Source organism: Mobula hypostoma, chromosome 27 (assembly GCF_963921235.1).
Source record: "Mobula hypostoma chromosome 27, sMobHyp1.1, whole genome shotgun sequence".
NCBI lineage: Eukaryota > Metazoa > Chordata > Chondrichthyes > Myliobatiformes > Myliobatidae > Mobula > Mobula hypostoma.
In genome coordinates this window covers 21,955,946-21,974,343 of record NC_086123.1, presented here as the reverse complement: position 1 = coordinate 21,974,343, position 18,398 = coordinate 21,955,946, and the positions used below count along the sequence as shown (strand labels likewise).

Sequence of the window (18,398 nt, the reverse complement as noted above, 5' to 3'; positions counted from 1 at the left end):
CTACTCAGAAACAAATCACCTGTCATTATGTGAACATACATTTTTTAAAAAAATACATAAAATTTACTTGTATTCTAATCTAATCACTTACAATTTTAAGGAGTTCATGAATATTTTAATGATTTTTTTTTGTGTGGATTCTTCAGGATACAGTCATAACACTGGCTGTGGCTAGTTCACACTGTGACAGTGGTCAAAGAACTGTCAAATATACAAATTAGATGGTATTATAGACTTTGGGTAAAGCTATACAAAAAAAAATCACTTTTTTTTAAACAGGGAACACAACAGAGTTGTGAATCATCGCAGGAAATTCTGGTATGCTATAATTACTAGTCCATGTCATTTGGTCTTACTATCTTGGAAATGGCATAGAGTGTACCATAGAGGACTTTATAGGCAATCCCTCAAGATTGAGTTTTGTGGGATAGGAGATGGCTGGTGAGCACTAAATGGGAACTGCCACCCATGGGGCTGCTGGCATTTGATGGGTTTTGAGAAATATTATTTATACCTTCTATTGTTGTGTGCACATTTGTTCCTTGTTCTTCTGTCACAGAAATTCAAGGCACTCAGTATGTTCACATATATATCCCTTTTCCATGATGAAACTTTAATGTAGTTACAGGTCAAGATCAGGGCTTTACAATTGTTTCAAGGGGATTTTGAGAACATCCTTGAAGCAATTTTCTGTTCTGGGGAGTTCTTGCTGAGATGGAACTTGAAGTAAAATACTTTTTCAAGATGGTACTGAGCTGAGGTCTCCATTGAGGTTATAGCTCAAATTTAGTTGGTTTTTTTTGGTTTGTAGGATTGGTTTTGGGGACAGAAAGGAGGTTAAGGTTTAGGGACAGGGACGTGGGGGAATTAGAAGTCAGGCCGGAATCTAAGCCTCCACTCTGCACTTGAAGGCCAGCAATGTGGATGTGGGACATCCATGGTCAGATATTGGGCTGGCTGATCAATGTGGACGAGGGTCAGCGATTTGTCGGCAAGTTTTGGAGTCAGAGTTCAATGCAGACAGGAGTAACCAGGTTCGATGTCCCCCCTCCACCCCCACCAGGTATGCAAATTGGGGAGGTTGGAGTCCAAGGCCTAAGCTCAGAGGGTCCTGTCATCTGCAAGTCTGAAGTTCGACACCTAGTGTTCGCAACAGGGTCCTGGGAACAATGTTGAGTATAGAGGTCTGAGGGTCAATTCAGAACTTCAGAAATCAAGGCAGATTTGATAATCAATTCAGGGAATGGGACAAATGGATTTCCCGCTTCATTTGGCAAGGAAGGAAACCTAGAATTCGATATAACACCTTACAGTTAGGGAAGGAAAGAGGAGGTATGGTTCTTCCTTGCCTGAGAAATTATTTTTATGCCTCACAGATAACCCCTCTGTTATATTGGTGTAATAGGGAATATAAGGCTAGATGGAAGGAAATAGAATTTGGAATAGTTGACAGTTTTCCTCTTCAGGCCTCAATAGCTGACAAAGGATTGATGGCCCAGTTGGAAAAATTTAATAATACTTGGATAAATCTTACATTAAAAGTATGGCAGAAGGTGGTTAATTCATGTGGAATTAATAACATGCTAAAACTCTTTAGATGGTGTGCATATGATACCGAATTCCTTCCCAACAGAGGAGATAAAAGATTTGAGCTATGGATAAAGAAAGGTCTTACAACCTACCTCTCATTTATAGATAAAAGAGTATTACAAAGTTTCCAAATCCTGCAGGACAAACATGGCCTAGGACATAATGACTTTTTTAGGTACCTTCAAATACGAAACTATGTTAACCAGAGTTGTAGATATACAGACCTATCAACAGTAGAATTAGAATTTTTCAAGATTCTGAATTCGGCTTGCAGTTTAATACCTAGTAAATCAGTTTCTCGCCTATATAATGCACTCTCCCATGCTAAAAATGTAAATACACTGTATATTAAAGAGAAGTGGGAGAAAGAAGCGGGGTTGGTACTTTCAGAGGAGGCTTGGGGGAAAATCTGCAGCTTTCAATGGTCCTCGACTAATTCTTTGACTTGGAGAGAACATTGTTGGAAAAACATTATAAGATACTTCAAGACCCCATATCAGGAAAAATATAAAGATACAAATGTGATGTGTTGGAGAAGGTGCGGCTCCAAGGAGGCAAATCATTTTCATATTTTCTGGGATTGCCCTAAATTAAGTCTATTTTGGGAAGGTATTCATAGAACATTAGTTAAGGTACTTAGGTCCCAGATACCTCTGAACTTTGAGACGCTCTATTTGGGGCATGTATTGTTCCTTGAACAGAAGGAAGATATAAAGTTGCTGCAGGCCCTCTTAGCGGCAAGTAAGAAATCAATCACTAGAAAATGGCTAAATCCAATACCACCTACATTAGAAGATTGGTACGAAATTATCTTGGAAATATTTAAAATGGAAAAGTTGACCTACTCCCTGAGAACTCAAAAAGAAACATTTTATCAAATCTGGAATAAATGGATTGAATATATAACCCCAATGCGAGCAGACTTTAGATGACTCTCCTAATGATTTATATTGCTCTTCTCATCAACACAGTAATATTGCTAACGTAAGCACCCCTAGTCTAAATGTTTGTTGTTTTTGTTTGGAAAATAGAGAATTATCACAAGTAAAGGGAAAGATTTGGGAAAGGGATAAAAAAAAAATGAAAAAATTAAGTAAATAAGTACATAGGGATTGGATAATTATGTCTGCGGGCAGGAACAAGCACGAACAAATTGGGATATAAACACCTACAATGGTTGGTATATAGGCTTGTATGCAACATTTTGGACCAGTGGAAATGGTCCAGAAGGGTTGTATGGAAACTATTATTACCATTTTTCTTAACAACTAATTTCATTACTTAGCCTAATAGGTTAGATTTACCACAGTGCATAATTATCTATTTAAATGTTTATTTTGCTTTTATATCATCTCAATGTGTACTTAAGAATGTATAAATAATTGTAGTTTTATACATATTAAAAAATGGAAAAGGTTATATGTGTGAAAAAAGTACATGATAATTGTGAACTCCTTATCCAAATAAAAATAAAATTAAAAAAAAAAGAAATCAAGGCCAATAGCCTGAGTTTGCAAATCTCTGCAAGTCTAATGGGGAGGTCAAAACCTGTCAGCGAATCTGTGTCCAGGTCTGCTGGAGGCTGCAAACAGCCTGTCCTGGGATTGGGGGACTGTGCATATTCATGTTTTGCCTTTGTTGTTTTGTCACTTGTTGTGCTCTATGTTGTTCTGCCAAGCATTGTGGGCATGCTATGTTGACGCCAGAATGTGTGGCCACACTGGCATGGCTGCCCCCATCACATCCTTAAATGTGTTGGTTGTTTACACTTAAGGGGAACATGAAGGGAAACTTCTTCACCTCGATAGAGGGTCATGGGAGTATGGAATGAGCTGCCAGCACAAGTGGTGCATGGAAGCCCAATTTTTCACCATTTAAGAGAAGTTTGGATAGGTACATGGATTGTAGAGATATGGAGGGCTATGGTATCGGTACAGGTTGATGGGAGTAGGCAGTTTAAATGGTTTCAGCATGGACTAGATGGGCTGAAGGGCCTGTTTCTGTGCTGTACTTCTCTATGACACATTTCACTGTATGTTCTGATGTACACACGATAAATTAATTTGAATATTGAATCTTGGTTTGGAAGTCTGCTGTCATGGTATAGCCAGTACAACTGAAAAAAAAACAGCACAACAGCCTCACTGCTGAAGCTGGTTTCCCTAACCTATGAAAGAACTTGTAAAATTATGCACAGAGAGCATAAGTGCTTTAAGGTTCCTACTGTACATTGTCTATGCCACTGAAGCAATCACTAGACCACTAGGCTTGGTGTCCAATTTGAGGTCTTGACCTTTGAAAGCATGTCCTTGACTGACTGCTGAGAATGGTGAATTTCATCATCTGTTGAAAAGACCACATTAATAGATGACTCCCAAGACTGGAAAGTACCCCATGTTTTTGAGTCTCACCATTGCTGGGTGACAGTATTGCATGGTGGGGGCAAAATACAGAAGACCTCTGTTTAGTGTAAGATCCATCCTCGTTTGTTTCTCTGAAGGAGCCAACAATGACTCAGCCAGGTCTCCAAATGCGTGTACAGTATGCACAAACTTTGTCCATGAACTGTAAAGCAATGATCGGATTTGAAGTGATTTTTGGGGTTTCCACTTCAACGTGTAGACCAGCTGCACTCCAAGGGAAGTTTGTGGGAGATAGAGTGTTGTGCAATAATCCTGGTGGAGAGAATCCTATTACATCTCAAAACCTGTGCCATCAGCTGGCTGGAGAGTTCAAGGACATCTTCAATTGTCACTACTTCATCGGGGGTTCCCAATTGCTTCAAAAGGACATCAATCATGAAGGAGAGCAGGGTGAGTGAGCTTTTATAACAGCTATCGCCTAGTAGCACTCACGTCTACTATGATGAAGTGCTTTGAAAGGTTAGTCATGGCTCGAATCAACTCTTGCCTGAACAAGGATCTGGATCTGTTGCAATTTGCCTACCGCCACAACAGCTCTACAGTGGATGCGATTTCACTGGTTCTCCATTTGCCCTTGGACCACCTGGCAACATTGGGCTGTTATTTATTGAATGCTGAGGCATGATCAACACCAGCACCCCCTCAGTAGCTCCCTCTGGACTTCCTTATCAGGGCACCTCAGTGCAGAAGGGAAATAACATCTCTTCCTCATTGACAGTCAACACCGGCACACCTCAAGATGCGTGCTTACCCCACTGCTCTGTTCTCCCTACACCGACAACTGTGGCCAGGCACAGCACCAACACCATCTATAAATTCACTGATGACTCAACAGCTGCTGGCAGAATCTCAGGTGATGACAAGGAGGCGTACAGGAGTGAGACAGATCAGATGGCTCACTGGTGTCACAACCACAACTTCCCACTCAGCATCGGTAAGACGGTACACCATGGCAGGGTAGCGGTTAGTGCAACGCTACCACAGCTCGGGGCATCAGAATTCAGAGTTCAACTCCAACATCATCTGTAAGGAGTCGACCTCCTCCCCATAGAATGCACAGGTTTTCTCTGGGCGCTCTGGTCTGAAAGATGCACTGGTTAGTAGGTTAATCAGTCACTGTAAATTGCCCCCTGATTAGGCTAGGGTTAGATTAGGGGGTTGCTGGGCAGTGTGGCTCAAAGTGCCAATTCCACGATGGGTGGATGAATAAATAAAAGACTAAGAAATTGACAGTAGACTTCAGGAAGGGGAAGGCAAGGGAGCATACAGCAGTCCTCATTGAAAGATCAGCAGTGAAAAGTGAGCAGCTTGGAGTTCTGGGTGGCAACATCTCAGAGGATCTCTCCTGGGCCCAACATATTGATGTGATCATGAACAAGGCACGTCAGTGGCTATATTTCATAAGGCGTAGGAGGAGATTTGGTATGTCACCACAGACTCGAGCAAGTTTCTACAGGTGCACTGTAGAGAGCATTCTGACTGGCTGACTGGCCGAATGGCATGGTTCCAAAGGCAGAGAATCAAAAAAAAGCTGCGGAGGACTGTAGTCTCAGCCAGCTCCATCATGAGCACTGGCCTCCCCACCACAGAGGACACCTTCAAAAGTAATACGCACAACCTGCCGGAGGAGCACAGCAGGTCAGGCAGCATCCACGGATGGTAATACTGTAAACAGTAGACGTTTCGGACCGAGACCCTTCATCGAGACCGGAAAGGAAGGGGGAAGAAGTCAGAATAAGAAGGTGGGGGGGGGGGAGGAAGAAGGGGTGGTACCTCAAGCATCTGTTATTAAGGACGGTCAGCACCCAGGAGAATGTCCTTTTCTCATTACTACTATCAGCAGGGAGGTACAGGAGCCTGAAGGTGCACACTCAATATTTTAGGAACAGCGTCTTCCTTTCCACCATCAGATTTTTGAACAGTCCACGCGCACTACTCCCTATTTTGTTCTCTGCTTGCCCTATTTTATACATTTCTTATTGTAACATGGGAATTTATTCCGTATTGAACTGAACTGCTGCCGCAAAGTAACTAATTTCGTGACATATACCAGCCGTAATAAACCTGATTCTGATTTATGGATAATTTTCTTCATTTCGAATTACTGATATTTTATGATACCATAACCAAATATCTTTAGATTTAAGTAATGACATACCAATCGACACAAAGAAAATTATGCAGCATTGATTGCATGGCTAGAGGCAATACTTGCTACAACAAGGACAATAAATTAATTACGTAAAGCCAGATTTGAAAGCGAAGGGATAGTCATGACCTTCGGTCGCCTCCAAGCTAGTCTCGTTCCCAAAACTTCCAGTTCAGATCTCAGCACGGGGAAAGCAATGCCATCTCGGATGTTATCAAAAGCGGAATGTGTGCAAACATTTGAATGCCGTTCCAGGACCACAGATGACCTGTACTAACTTCCGCCCTTGCGTTTTGCTCATGAATTCTTCTATCTCGCAACTGGGTTTAGTAATCTTAATCTGATTGATGTAGTATTGAACTCTGCACGCACAACACTTCCAACCTTAATACTGTCAAACCGATATTCTCGGTTTACTTTCCATTCCTACAAGGCCTGGGGATCATAGCCGGTATACAGTACATCTTCCTAGTTTTTCAATTAAGGGGTGAGCCGTTATTCGCCAGAAGGTCCCTAACCCAGCGTGAGAGGATCTAATGTTGGGTTATACACACAATATAAACCCCGTCCTGACCGAAGCTGGTTGGTTTGATTCATCTCTGAGCCGCACTCTACTTCACCCGCTTACCTTAGCGAGAGTTTCCGCCTGCTTGGGACTTAGGTCGCCGACTCTGCCGCTCATTGCAGCCTCTGCGGTTGAAGTGACAACGCGCTTCTGGGTGAAAATGTAGCTACGCTTCGCCTCGCCCTTGACGCATCGCGCCGCCTCTCCAATCTATTCCTCCCTCTGCTGGCCTGACCCGAGTGTGTGTATATAAATGGAAAACGTCACGCTGGATTTCTCAGCAAACAGAATCTGTTCCAAAACACAAACAGTGCCATCTATTTAAACTGAAAAGATTGTTAAAGCTGCAATTATATCACACGGCGGGAGAAGAAGAGCCTCGGCGTTTCAAAACGAAATACACGGGGCTCAACTGCAAATATCGCGCTGAACTATTTAATAACAAGCAGTCAGTCAGCTTCCACAAATATGCTGGTGACACCCGGCTGTTTAAGCCGCCGCTTCTCCGCTTGTCCAATCCAGGATGAAATTCAATTACCTAATAAGGGAATAACGAAGTAATTGTCTTTGTACCACAACATAAAACGCTGTATCATTGAAGTCAACTATTTCTTCCTCCACAACATCTATCTCTTTTATTTCGAGTGGGTGTATCTACCTCTGAAAGTCCTCTCCATCTCCGGTTGACTATTACAATGCTCATACAGTCTGCAAATTGATGGTAGCTCAAATTCCTGTGCGTTCACCAGCCCAATACAGTACCTGACTCGCATTTCCGCCGTTTGCAATTTAAAGTACGCAATTTACATATCGAAGTACCCTCTGCCAATCTATCGACCTTTCACGTCAGTCCTCTCCTTAAACCTACTTTTTGAACCAGTCTTAGTTCCACCCTTCGTTGATTACACATCTCACAATCGGCATTTGTCGTGAAATTTGTTAACTGTACGGCAGCAGTACAATGCAAAACATAATAGAAACGAAACTGAATTACAGTATATATATAATTTAACTATTATATATAGTTAAAGTATATGTATAAATTTTATGTCTGTTTTTGCACTACTTGTCTAATTTAACTATAATTAAATTAGACAAGTAGAGCAAAAACAGATATGAAAAAGTAGTGAGTTAGTGTTCATGGGTTCAACGTCCATTCAGAAATGTAACGGCACAGGGGAAGAAGCTGTTCCTGAATCGTTGAGTGTGCGCCTGATTAGTCTTGGAGCACTTTGTTTAATAGAATGAGTGATTGTTAACATCGGTTGTGGCATTGTCGTGGGCTACCATTGACTATTGTCTACCCTGGAGTCAATAGGAACAGGTGCGCTGTGGTGCAAAACGAAAGCGCTCATTTATTCTTTCACGTATGGGGTAGGTTCATTTCCCCGTCCATCTGGGTGACCCAGCTGTCCAATAGGAGCAAGTAAATGTTTTTAGTACCACCGTTCAAAGATTTCTCGCAAAGCAAAACATTTATGTAGACTTCGGTTTGCACCGCTAGCAAACCATTCCCTATGTTGGTTTAGTGGTTAGCGCCGCGCTTTACAGTACTAGAGACCCGGGTTCAATTCCTGTCCCGTGAAAGTATGGGGTTTCTTCGGGTGCTCCAGTTTCCTCCTACCGGTTGGTCGTTGTAAATTGTCCCGTAATCATATAAAATAATGAAATAAAAATATTGGTTAAAGTTAAACTCTCTGTATACGGGTATATCTTTAAACATTGGCGGTTCTTCGATGGTATACTGCAATTGGTCTATATTGTATTTCCATTTTTTTGCCTTGATTTACCCTTAATACACTGTATCAGCCTAGTCCCAAAGTAGCTTGAGACATGCTAGGCCGACCCTTTCTCTTCGTGGAAATCTGTTTACTCTGAATCTCCTTACAGTATTCCCACAAAAAATCTATTATAATGTTTTAAGTTAGATGTCGCAATTGAGTTTAGTGTAAATTATTTAGCTTAAATATAATTTTCTTTCCTAATTTTTTTTGCCCTAGTTCGGATATCATGTTTTCTTCATCAATATCTGATACATTCTGAAAATGCTCCCTTAGTTCCCCCATAAAATGTGCAAACGCATTATAACAAAAAAGAATTTATGTGAGACGAATGAAATCAAATAGACTAAACAAAAACAGAAGATGCTGGAAACCCTCAGCCGGGTAAACTGCATCTGTGGCAAGAGAAACAAATCTCTAATGTTCAGTTTCACTTTCTTTCCTCGCCAACAGTTGCTGCTGACTTGTAGCACCCTCCCTTTTTTTGGTTTCAGTTGTGACATCGCCGTTTGCTCCGAGGGAGCAGGTGAAGCTCCATCGCCTTTCGAGGCCAAACTCTTTATCGCACCTTATGTTGCAAAGATTTTGATCACTTGCTTCCAAAGGGTGTCCGTAATCCGGCAAAACGGTGACATCTTAATATTTATTCATTTGCGGGTCTCTGATTCCAACAAAAGACCAATTTGGCCTAAGGGGGGACTTTTATCTTCCTTGATCTCTCTAAAGCTCCCTTAACTCTAAGTAAAGAGACCGGTCCCGGGAAGCCCAGGCTGGCTCGCGCCGTTGCTCCGGTAACGGGCGACCTCATCCGGTGTCAAGCGCCGGTGACCCGGAAGGCGTTGTGCTTTGATGGGCAGGCGACGTGGGGTTTGGGGCGGAGGGAAGATGGTGGTGGGCTGTTGGAAGCGGCACGGCTTTTATTTACTGTTCGCCGGCTGCTTCTTACGCTGGTGCGCGGTGGCAGCCGAGAAGGTGGCGTTGGTGGACGTCTTACTGATGGATTCGCAGAGAGGCTGGTCCGCGGAGCTTGGCTTCAAGTCGGGCAGCAACTACCGCCTGCAGGGTACCGTGTTAGCCCTTGGCAGCGGGCCTGACAACCCCGGCCAAGGTAACAAGCGGCTGGGCGCCTTTCCCAAACATAACCAGGACAGCTTAGAAGGAAGCTTAATATTAGTAAGTGTTGCATTGCGTCCCTTTGTGGATGTCCGATGCATAATATGTTAACGTAAATGCTCTCATCTTGGTGCCTGTCTGTATCCTCCGCCCTTTCTCTCTTCACCCAGTCCTCTGAAATCTGTAGTTTTATTGTGAGTTGGCTAACCTTATCCCTTCTTCTTAAAAAAAATCCCAGAAGTCATCCCCACACCCTATATTAATACCTCACATCAAAAGTCATCTTATTAAAGCTTTGTTGGCACATTGTTATCTGTTGCAATTTGTGGGTGCATCCCGGTCGCTGCATTGGGGGAGGGGGCGAATTGCTGTACTCGCCAACGAATCCTCATTGTTTGTCAAGTTGCTTTTGTGCAATACAGTAGTGAACGTAAGTCTTTCTTTCTATAACGGTAATGCAATTGCTTAGAGTACTTTGACATGTCTTCGCCTTAGAGATCTTGTAAAATTTGTGTTTTGTTCGGATCACGTTCGGAATACCCGAAGGAGCATTAGGGTGTTTACGTTAACAGACAAAGAAGCGTGGATTTTTTTCCTCCAGTAACTGCAATTTTTATTGTAGTCAGAGGATGTCCTTTATAAATTGAGGATTGTTTGTTTGTTTCATTGATTTTTGGAATCTGCTGTCACTAACAGAGGCAGCCTTTATAGACCATCCTAATTGCTCACAGAATAATGGCGAGCTATCTTCCAGAGGTGGGTTGCAGGGGATTCGTTGCAACGCCTACGACCAGTCTATTGAAGAAGATGGGGGTGAGGGGTCACTCCCTTCAACAAGCAATCAAGTCCTTGTCAAATGCAGCAGAAGAAAGCAGCAATTGGATTTGGATTAAAAGGAAAGCCAACAACTGGGCTGCAAGATGAAGACAGGAGAGTATGGAACTGAGGGGGGTGTATCTGGGACACCAGGTAGCACCGTTGAGCCCTCTGGAGACGTTGTGGGCTTATCAACGAAACGTCAAAGAAGGAGGGTGCCCACCTGATGACCCTGATGATGTACCTACCCTCCTTGTCACCACTCCAAGCCCACTGCCAACATCGAGAGTGCCGACTTACCATGGGGATTGAAACATCAAGTCCTAGTAGCTCTACTCTACTACTGAGGTGGACTCTGTGGCAGAAATTGACATAATATTTAGATTCAGTGATAATAAAGGAAGTGCCACATATTGCCAAGTTGGATCAGTGTGTCATGAAAGAGAACTTGCAGGTAGTGGAGTTTAGATGCCTTTGTCCTTCTGGGTAGACAGTTGGAACTGTTGTTGACGAAGCCTTGGCAAGTTGCTGATTGTACATGTTGTGCTGGCTGTGGATGGAATACGAGTCAAATGGGTTACTTGTGTTGGAAAGGTGTTGGGTTTCTTAGACTGTTGTTGAGTTGAACTCCTCGAGGCAACTAGAGAATATTCTCTTTCATTTTTAATTTGTAGATGATGCATTGCTTTCCATAGAATATCTTGTTTCTGCTATAGTCAGCTAGCCACCTTTTCATGCAATTATTTGTTCGTTCATTATGTGTCATGTTGTATGACATGGGTGATTGTGCTCTTTCCATGACCATGATTGTTCTTGGCAAATTTTTCTACAAAAGTGATTTGCCATTGCTTCTTTACAAGACAAGTGACCCCAACCATTATCAATACTCTTCAGAGATTGTCTGCCTGGTGTCAGTAGTTGCATAACCAGGACTTGGGACGTGCACCAGCTGCTCATACGACCATCCACCACCTGCTCCCATGGCTTCACGTGACCCTGATCGGAGGGCTGAGCGGGTGCTACACCTCGCCCGAGGGTGACCTGCAGGCCAGTGGAACGAAGGAGCACCTTACATCTTCTCTAACTGGAAAGGTCAGTTACAAGCCAAATTGAGACAGCCAGGTCCAGGCACAGACCATAATGATTGGAGTGAACTTGATGTTTGGACGGAGAATTGAGCGCTGTGCCGCATTGGAAAGGTTGGTTACAGGCTGAATCGAGGTGGTTAGGTCCAGGCCCCAAAGCGTATCGAGGCTCTTGAACCTGATGTTTAGTCATCGATTTAGGCAAAAAGGTCAGGGTGTTGGGGCCCTGAGGCTGGGGGTGGGTCAGTTCAGATTGCTTCTCTGCGAGGCTTACTGGGCTCTGCACTGAGCTATGGGACTCTTGCAGGCTTCATTTCAGAATGCTATTTGCTTGAGGTTTTTTCCCTCTGTACATTGGGTTTCTTTGTTTCGTGGCTGCCTGTTTGGAGACGAATCTCAAAGTTTTATAACTTCGATATTAAATGTATCTTGAACCTTGCTGGAGATGTATCTCCACACCACCACCCATGCTTAAATTATTAACCAGTGATAATTTCCAGGATGTTTCTGGGAAGTCCAGTCTTATTAAATTCAGAGATCCCGTCTGTGCTCAAGCTCAAGTGGCTTCATATGTGGAATTAAATCTTAAATCATTTGCAATTATTCTCACTTGTTGTATATGATGACAGATAAGTCTTTATTTAAGAAGCTTAAAATGATTGGGCATAGGACACTGCCTTGAGAAACTCGCGCAGCAATTCCCTGGGGCTCCAGCAGTCCTGTGCATCTTATAAACCTGAGAAAGTCAGCAGATGCTGGAAATCCAATGCAACACACGCAGAATACTGGAGGAAATGAATAATCAGTCGACGTTTTGGGCCCATCCTGAAGAACGGTCTCGGCCTGAAACGTTGACTGTTCATTCATTTCCATAGGTGCTGCCTGACCTGCTGAGTTCCTCCAGCATTTTGTGTGTGTTGCCCTGTACATCTTACTTGCTAATGAACAAATTATTTTCAAGCAGCAATTTACTGGAAAAGGATAGGTTTTGTCCTACCTATATTAGAATGTACTATATTGATGTAATATAATTTGATTCAAAAGATTTAAAATGTCCCGTGTACAAAGGGAAGTGTAGCCACTTTGCTGTTTTATGACCTTAGATGGAATTTGAAGTATTTTGTTTTCTGTAGAAATTCACCATAATTTCAAATTTTATCTTTTGCTTACAATGTAGGAGGCCATTTGGCCCATCAGGTCTGTGTTACCTCTTGGTGCAATCCCATTCTCCTACTGATTTCCCTGTAAACTATTCTATCAGATATGCCCAGTAAGACCCTCTCCCTCCGTTCTCCCAGACATCTACACAAGGGGTCATTTTTGTCACGTTAAACTGGCATTCAGCATATTTTTGGGACATGGGGGCGGGGTGGGGGGAACCTTAAAGACGTAAGGAAAATACGCAGCCTTCACATAAATGGCTTTTCTGTTCTGATCCTGGGGATTAATGTTTCCATACCAGGTTGTGATGCAACCAGCTAGGATGCTCTCCACTACAGAAGTTTGTTGAAGTTTTATATGACATGCCAAATCTTTACGAAAGTGGAGGTGCTGTTGTGCCGTCTTTTTGATGACACTTGGGTGCTGGTCCCAGGACTAATCTTCTGATACGACAACACTAGGGAATTTAAAGATACTAACCCTCTCCACCTCCAATCCCCTAAAGAGACTGCAGGCTAAAAACGGGCACATTGGAAGCTACTTAGCCACATTACCACCTATCTGTAAGTTCAGCTGCTCAACCCTTTTCATCTTGCACAATGTAATTGCCTTTTATTTAAGGTTTTGGAACTGCATTTGCAACTCTGAAATAGAATATGAAATTCTATCATGTTGCTCATGAAGATTTTTAATCATGTGATTGCTAGTTCATCCAATCTCATTACACGTGTTACAAGCAAGAGAAAATCTGCAGATGCTGGAAATCCAAGCAACACACACACAAAATGCTGGAGGAACTCAGCAGGCCAGGCATCTGTTGTGGGGGTTGTGGGGGTGGAATTACAGTCAACGTTTCAACTGCCAAAGGATTTTGGCCCGAAACGTCAACTGTACTTTTTTCCATAGATGCAGTCTGGCCTGCTGAGTTCCTCCAGCATTGTGTGTGTGTGTTCGTTGTATATGTTAAATTTATGTAAATTATATTTGTCATGTTTTTAATGTACTGCGCTGCTCTTCAAAAAGCTAACTTTCATTGCATTTATATTTGGGATATGTATGCTCATAGCTGACCTGTGGCATCAGCACTGGACTTCGAGGTGAGTGACTTAAGGTTTGTCCGGCTCCTTGAAGGCTTTCCATCTGTGCTGGGTTGAGCGTTGAGCTAGCAACTCGGCCTTGTGAAAAAAAAACTGAGCAAAATGCTAAAGGCACGGAGAGACTCGTGATGAAAACTTTGAAGTTGAGATGTACAATAGACTGTCTCCTGTTGGCTCCACAACATCAGTTGTAGATACGGGTTGATGTGAGTTTTCTGGTTACTGCAGTCCCATCATCTGTAGTCCCTTTTCTGTGCTGTTGTCTCCAATCTTGCAGACTTCATTAAAAAAAATTACTTCAACAATTAGGCCAGCCGTGATGATATTAATTTAATTTTAATTGCAAAGTAAGCTCTTATGAATTCAAAAACTTTTTGGGAGCCCTGCATCAATCTCCCACTGGGCTGTAGTGTCCTGATTTAATTGGCTTGTGGACTTTATTAGCCTGTGGGAAAACATGAATGTATTTTTTAATATAGTTTAATGGTTTATGATTAGATTATGAGAACACTCAGTCCTCGTTTATTGTCATTTAGAAATGCATGCATTAAAACATGATACAATGTTCCTCCAGAGTGATATCACAGAAAAACAGGACAAACCAAAGACTAACACTGACAGAACCACATAATTCTAACATATAGTTACAGCAGTGCAAAACAATATTATAATTGATAAAGAACAGACCATGGGCACGGTAAAAAAAAAGTCTCAAAGTCCTGAGTCGATCGACTCCCCGATAGCAGGCAGCAAAGGGAGAAACTCCCTGCCATAAACCTCCAGGCACCGACAACTGCCGATGCATTGGAAGCCGCTGACCACAAACCTTCAATGCATAATGAGAAACTAACCCACCTTGACTGTCCATCAGACTTGTAATACTTCCATTGTGGTTAATTCATTGCAACTTGCTGATCTCAAATCAATCAAAAGCCTGCACTTTTCGCCTGTACCTAGGACAGACTCTGTTGCAGGGGTTCCCAACCTGGGATTCGCAGACCCTTGCTTAATGGTATTGGTCCATGGCATAAAAAAGGTGGGAAGCCCGCTCTGGTGTGTGTTCTGCAATATGTGCATTGTGTTTAAAAATGCTATGAGAATTTGATAGCACCTTAAGGCATTACTTCATCTGCCATTTCAGAAGAAAGCAATTAAAATTGGCTAGAAGCAGCTGCTTTGCGCCATGTAACTGCAAGGTTAATTAACCAGAGTATAACAGAATATGTTTGCTTGTTCTGGTTTATCTAAAAGCAGGTCACAGGCTATCACTGTGCATCCTTTGGCTGATATATTGTAGGTCGGGTTTTGATTAAAGGACAGTTCTTTTTATTCAGCCTTTGGAATAAAGACAGTGGATTCTAGTCAATTGGGACCAGTACATTTTGGCCCAATTAAGTGGCTGCCCCAATTAGCCGAAGTTTCATGGAAATAGTTAGAAAGGTATAAAAAAGGCAAACTGTCGTTTAATTGAGTAACAAAATATGCATTTAAATGAAATACTGAACAAATTAAAATATTACCGATATTATTATAGTACTATAAAACTGGCATGTGGGCACGTGGCCAAGTGGTTAAGGCGTTCAACTAGCGATCTGAAGGTTGTGAGTTCGAGCCCCAGCCGAGGTGATGTGTTGTGTCTTTGAGCAAGGCACTTAATCACACGGTGCTCTGCAACGACACTGGTGCCAAGCTGTTATGGGTCCTAATGCCCTTCCCTTGGTCAACATCGGTGTCATGGAGAGGGGGGACTTGCAGCATGGGCAACTGCCGGTCTTCCATCCAACCTTGCCTAGGCCTGCACCCTGGAGAGTGAAGACTTTCCAGGCGCAGATCCATGGTCTCGCAAGACTTAACGGATGCCTTTACTATAAAACTGGCATAAGCGCTGGCCTGATGGGCCACAAGGCTCGTGACAGACTTTAAAATAAAAATAAAACTATGTATTTGGGTTCCTAATAGTAATTGACAGAGGAATTCATTCAGTGTATACAGCCCTGTTCTTTTGATTGACTAAACAAACAAAATCAGTGCAGATGATGAACTACCTTCATACAATGCTTTCGACGACTACATATTGCAAATTTTTTATTTTCATTGTAACATTCAAGATGATTGTCAATACCTTCGGATTCTTTGTAGTCCCTAACTTGTTGAAGTAGTAAAATGGTATCATTTACTCTCATGGTTGTTCCCGGCATCTCCTGAGCAAAACGGTTCTGAATTGCCTTACTGCTTATTTCTCACCAACTATCAGTGACAAAAATTCACTGCTTTTTGAACACAGATGTCGCTTTTTAAGAGCTGTTTGCTCTAAGCACAGTTTAGTGTCGAGCAGCCACACAAATGCACACAACTAGTTAGAAAGTATTCAGCAAGTCTCCTGTCCCAATTAAGTGGCACAATGTCCCATATAAATGAAGGAAATCCTGGCTATTTTCTTGATTGGTTTTTGTTCTTTAAGAGTTGTCCCAAATAAGTGGCTGCCCCCATTAACCATTGGCCCAACCAATTAAAAGAAATCTGCTCTGTGTGTGTGTGTGTGTGTATGTAAATGATTAAACCTCTCCGTATTAGGGCAATCAAGTTATGAAGGTGGCTTGGTATTTCTACATAAAGTGTGAGATTATGTTTCGTAGAGCTATATATAAAAATTTCTTGTGTAGATGCTTCAGAAAGTTACTTACCAGACAATGTGTTTGCTTTTCAAAGGGAAACTGCCTTGAATTATGTCTTTTTTTTATTTTTATTGAAGGAATGACACAATACAGAATATATAATGGATTACATTTTCCTCCATTTTGCTTTAGTATCGTACCCCCAAAACAAACCTCCCCCCCCCCACCCGCCCTCCCCGAACATATCATGGCAGCTAATATATTAACAACACAACAATTCACAAATACAAGTACGGACATTTCACAGCCGTACCCCCACACTACTTCAATACGACGGCTCATACAGATCTGCAACATGTCAGATGATCCAAAATACACCCATATTTACAATTCATCAACCATCCTGTGAGGTAAATTATAAGCGTGTTAAATGGGAGGCAACTTCCCAAGTGCAATCAAATGCCCTCAACTAGTAGGTAATTCCTTAAGACTCCCAAAATATGATAAGAAAGGTCCCCATTTCGAATAGAACTTTTTCACAGACCCCCTCCAAAGTGAATTTAATCTTTTCTAATTTCAGAAAAAACATTACATCTTCTAACCAAGCAGCAGCAGTTGGGGGAGTGGCAGATTTCCAAACCAGCAAAATTCTCCTACGGGCCAGTAGCGGTGTAAATGCAATGATATCCGACTGGCTTGCATTTAAACCCAAATCATCATCTGCCACACCAAATACAGCTATAAGCGGGCAAGGTCTCAGTGTCACCCCCAAAACCTTACTGATAATTTTAAAACCAGTGCCCAATAGTCATCAAGCCGAGGGCATGACCAAAATGCATGTACTAAACCAGCCGGAGAGAAGGAACACCTGTCACAGCCAGCGTCTGTCCCAGGGTGTATATGTCTGCAAGTCTGGCTTTACTTAAATGTACCCTGTGTAAAACTTTAAATTGTATGAGCCCCAGTCTGGCACATGACGATGAGAAATGAACCCTATTCAATACTTTTGCCCAATATTCCTCAGCCAGATCCATACCGAGATCGTCCTCCCACCTACTCTTAGTTTTGTTTAGATCTTGAACTCCCAAAGACATCAGCTGAGAGTATAGTTCAGAAATCAGCCCCTTATTTTTAAAGCTAAGAGTGTATTTTTCCCATAACATAGCAGGTGGTAGAACAGGAAAAGAGGGAAATTTTTCCTTGACAAAGTGGCGAATCTGCAGGTATTTAAAAAAATGATTATGCGGAAGGCCATACTTACCGTGCAGGTTATCAAAACTATCAAATGTGTTATCAGTGTACAAATCCTTAATGCGCATAAGACCGTTCAAACCCCATTGTCTGAAAGCTGAATCGAATGTGGAGGGAGGAAATAAATGGTTTTTATGAATGGGGCCCAAAACTGAAGCTGATATGAACTTATAGTGGCAGCGAAATTGATTAAAAATTTTGAGGGTGGAGAGCACGACCGGGTTAGATGTGAATTGAGAGGATTTCAATGGTAAGGAAGAATACACCAAAGCTGGGAGAGACGAGGAGTGGCAAGACCGTGACTCAAGCAGGCACCAGATTATATCTGGCCGGTGAAGCCAAAATAATACTTTTTGAACAGAAATATTGAATCAGCCATGATGAAATGGTGGAACAGACTCGATGGGCCAAGCGGCCTAATTCTACTGCTATATCTTATGGTTTAATTTTATTTCTTATTCTGAGCATGATGATTCTAAGTAGATTTTTTGTGAGGTGGCTCATTAAACTAATTGTTCTGTGTTGTCCACAGTCTGTTGCATCTGGTTTCTTTGGCAGCGCAATAAATACTGTCTTTAAAAGATCTTATAGACAATAGATAATAGGTGCAGGAGTAGATCATTCGACCCTTCAAGCCAGCACCACCATTCACTGTGATCATGGCTGATCATCCACTATCAGTATCCAGTTCCTGCCTTATCCCCATAACCTTTGATTCCGCTATCTTTAAGAGCTCTATCCATCTCTTTCTT

The 18,398-nt window shown here is 42.2% G+C and overlaps 2 protein-coding genes across 2 annotated transcripts in view; one reads left to right on the top strand and one right to left on the bottom strand.

Annotated features, from left to right (window-relative positions):
- The window catches only part of LOC134338420 (SEC14-like protein 2), a 63,106-nt gene extending 55,585 nt beyond the window's left edge, over positions 1-7,521 (bottom strand). The window contains exons 1-2 of the mRNA XM_063034224.1: positions 7,386-7,521; positions 6,791-7,018 (exon numbers count right to left, since the gene is read on the bottom strand). Coding sequence (XP_062890294.1) covers positions 6,791-6,844 — 54 coding nt within the window. The 5' untranslated portion in view covers positions 6,845-7,018; positions 7,386-7,521. The remainder of the gene's footprint in view (positions 1-6,790; positions 7,019-7,385) is intronic.
- Positions 7,522-9,361: 1,840 nt separating this feature from the next.
- The window catches only part of rnf215 (ring finger protein 215), a 33,401-nt gene continuing 24,364 nt past the window's right edge, over positions 9,362-18,398 (top strand). The window contains exon 1 of the mRNA XM_063034570.1: positions 9,362-9,681. Coding sequence (XP_062890640.1) covers positions 9,394-9,681 — 288 coding nt within the window. The 5' untranslated portion in view covers positions 9,362-9,393. The remainder of the gene's footprint in view (positions 9,682-18,398) is intronic.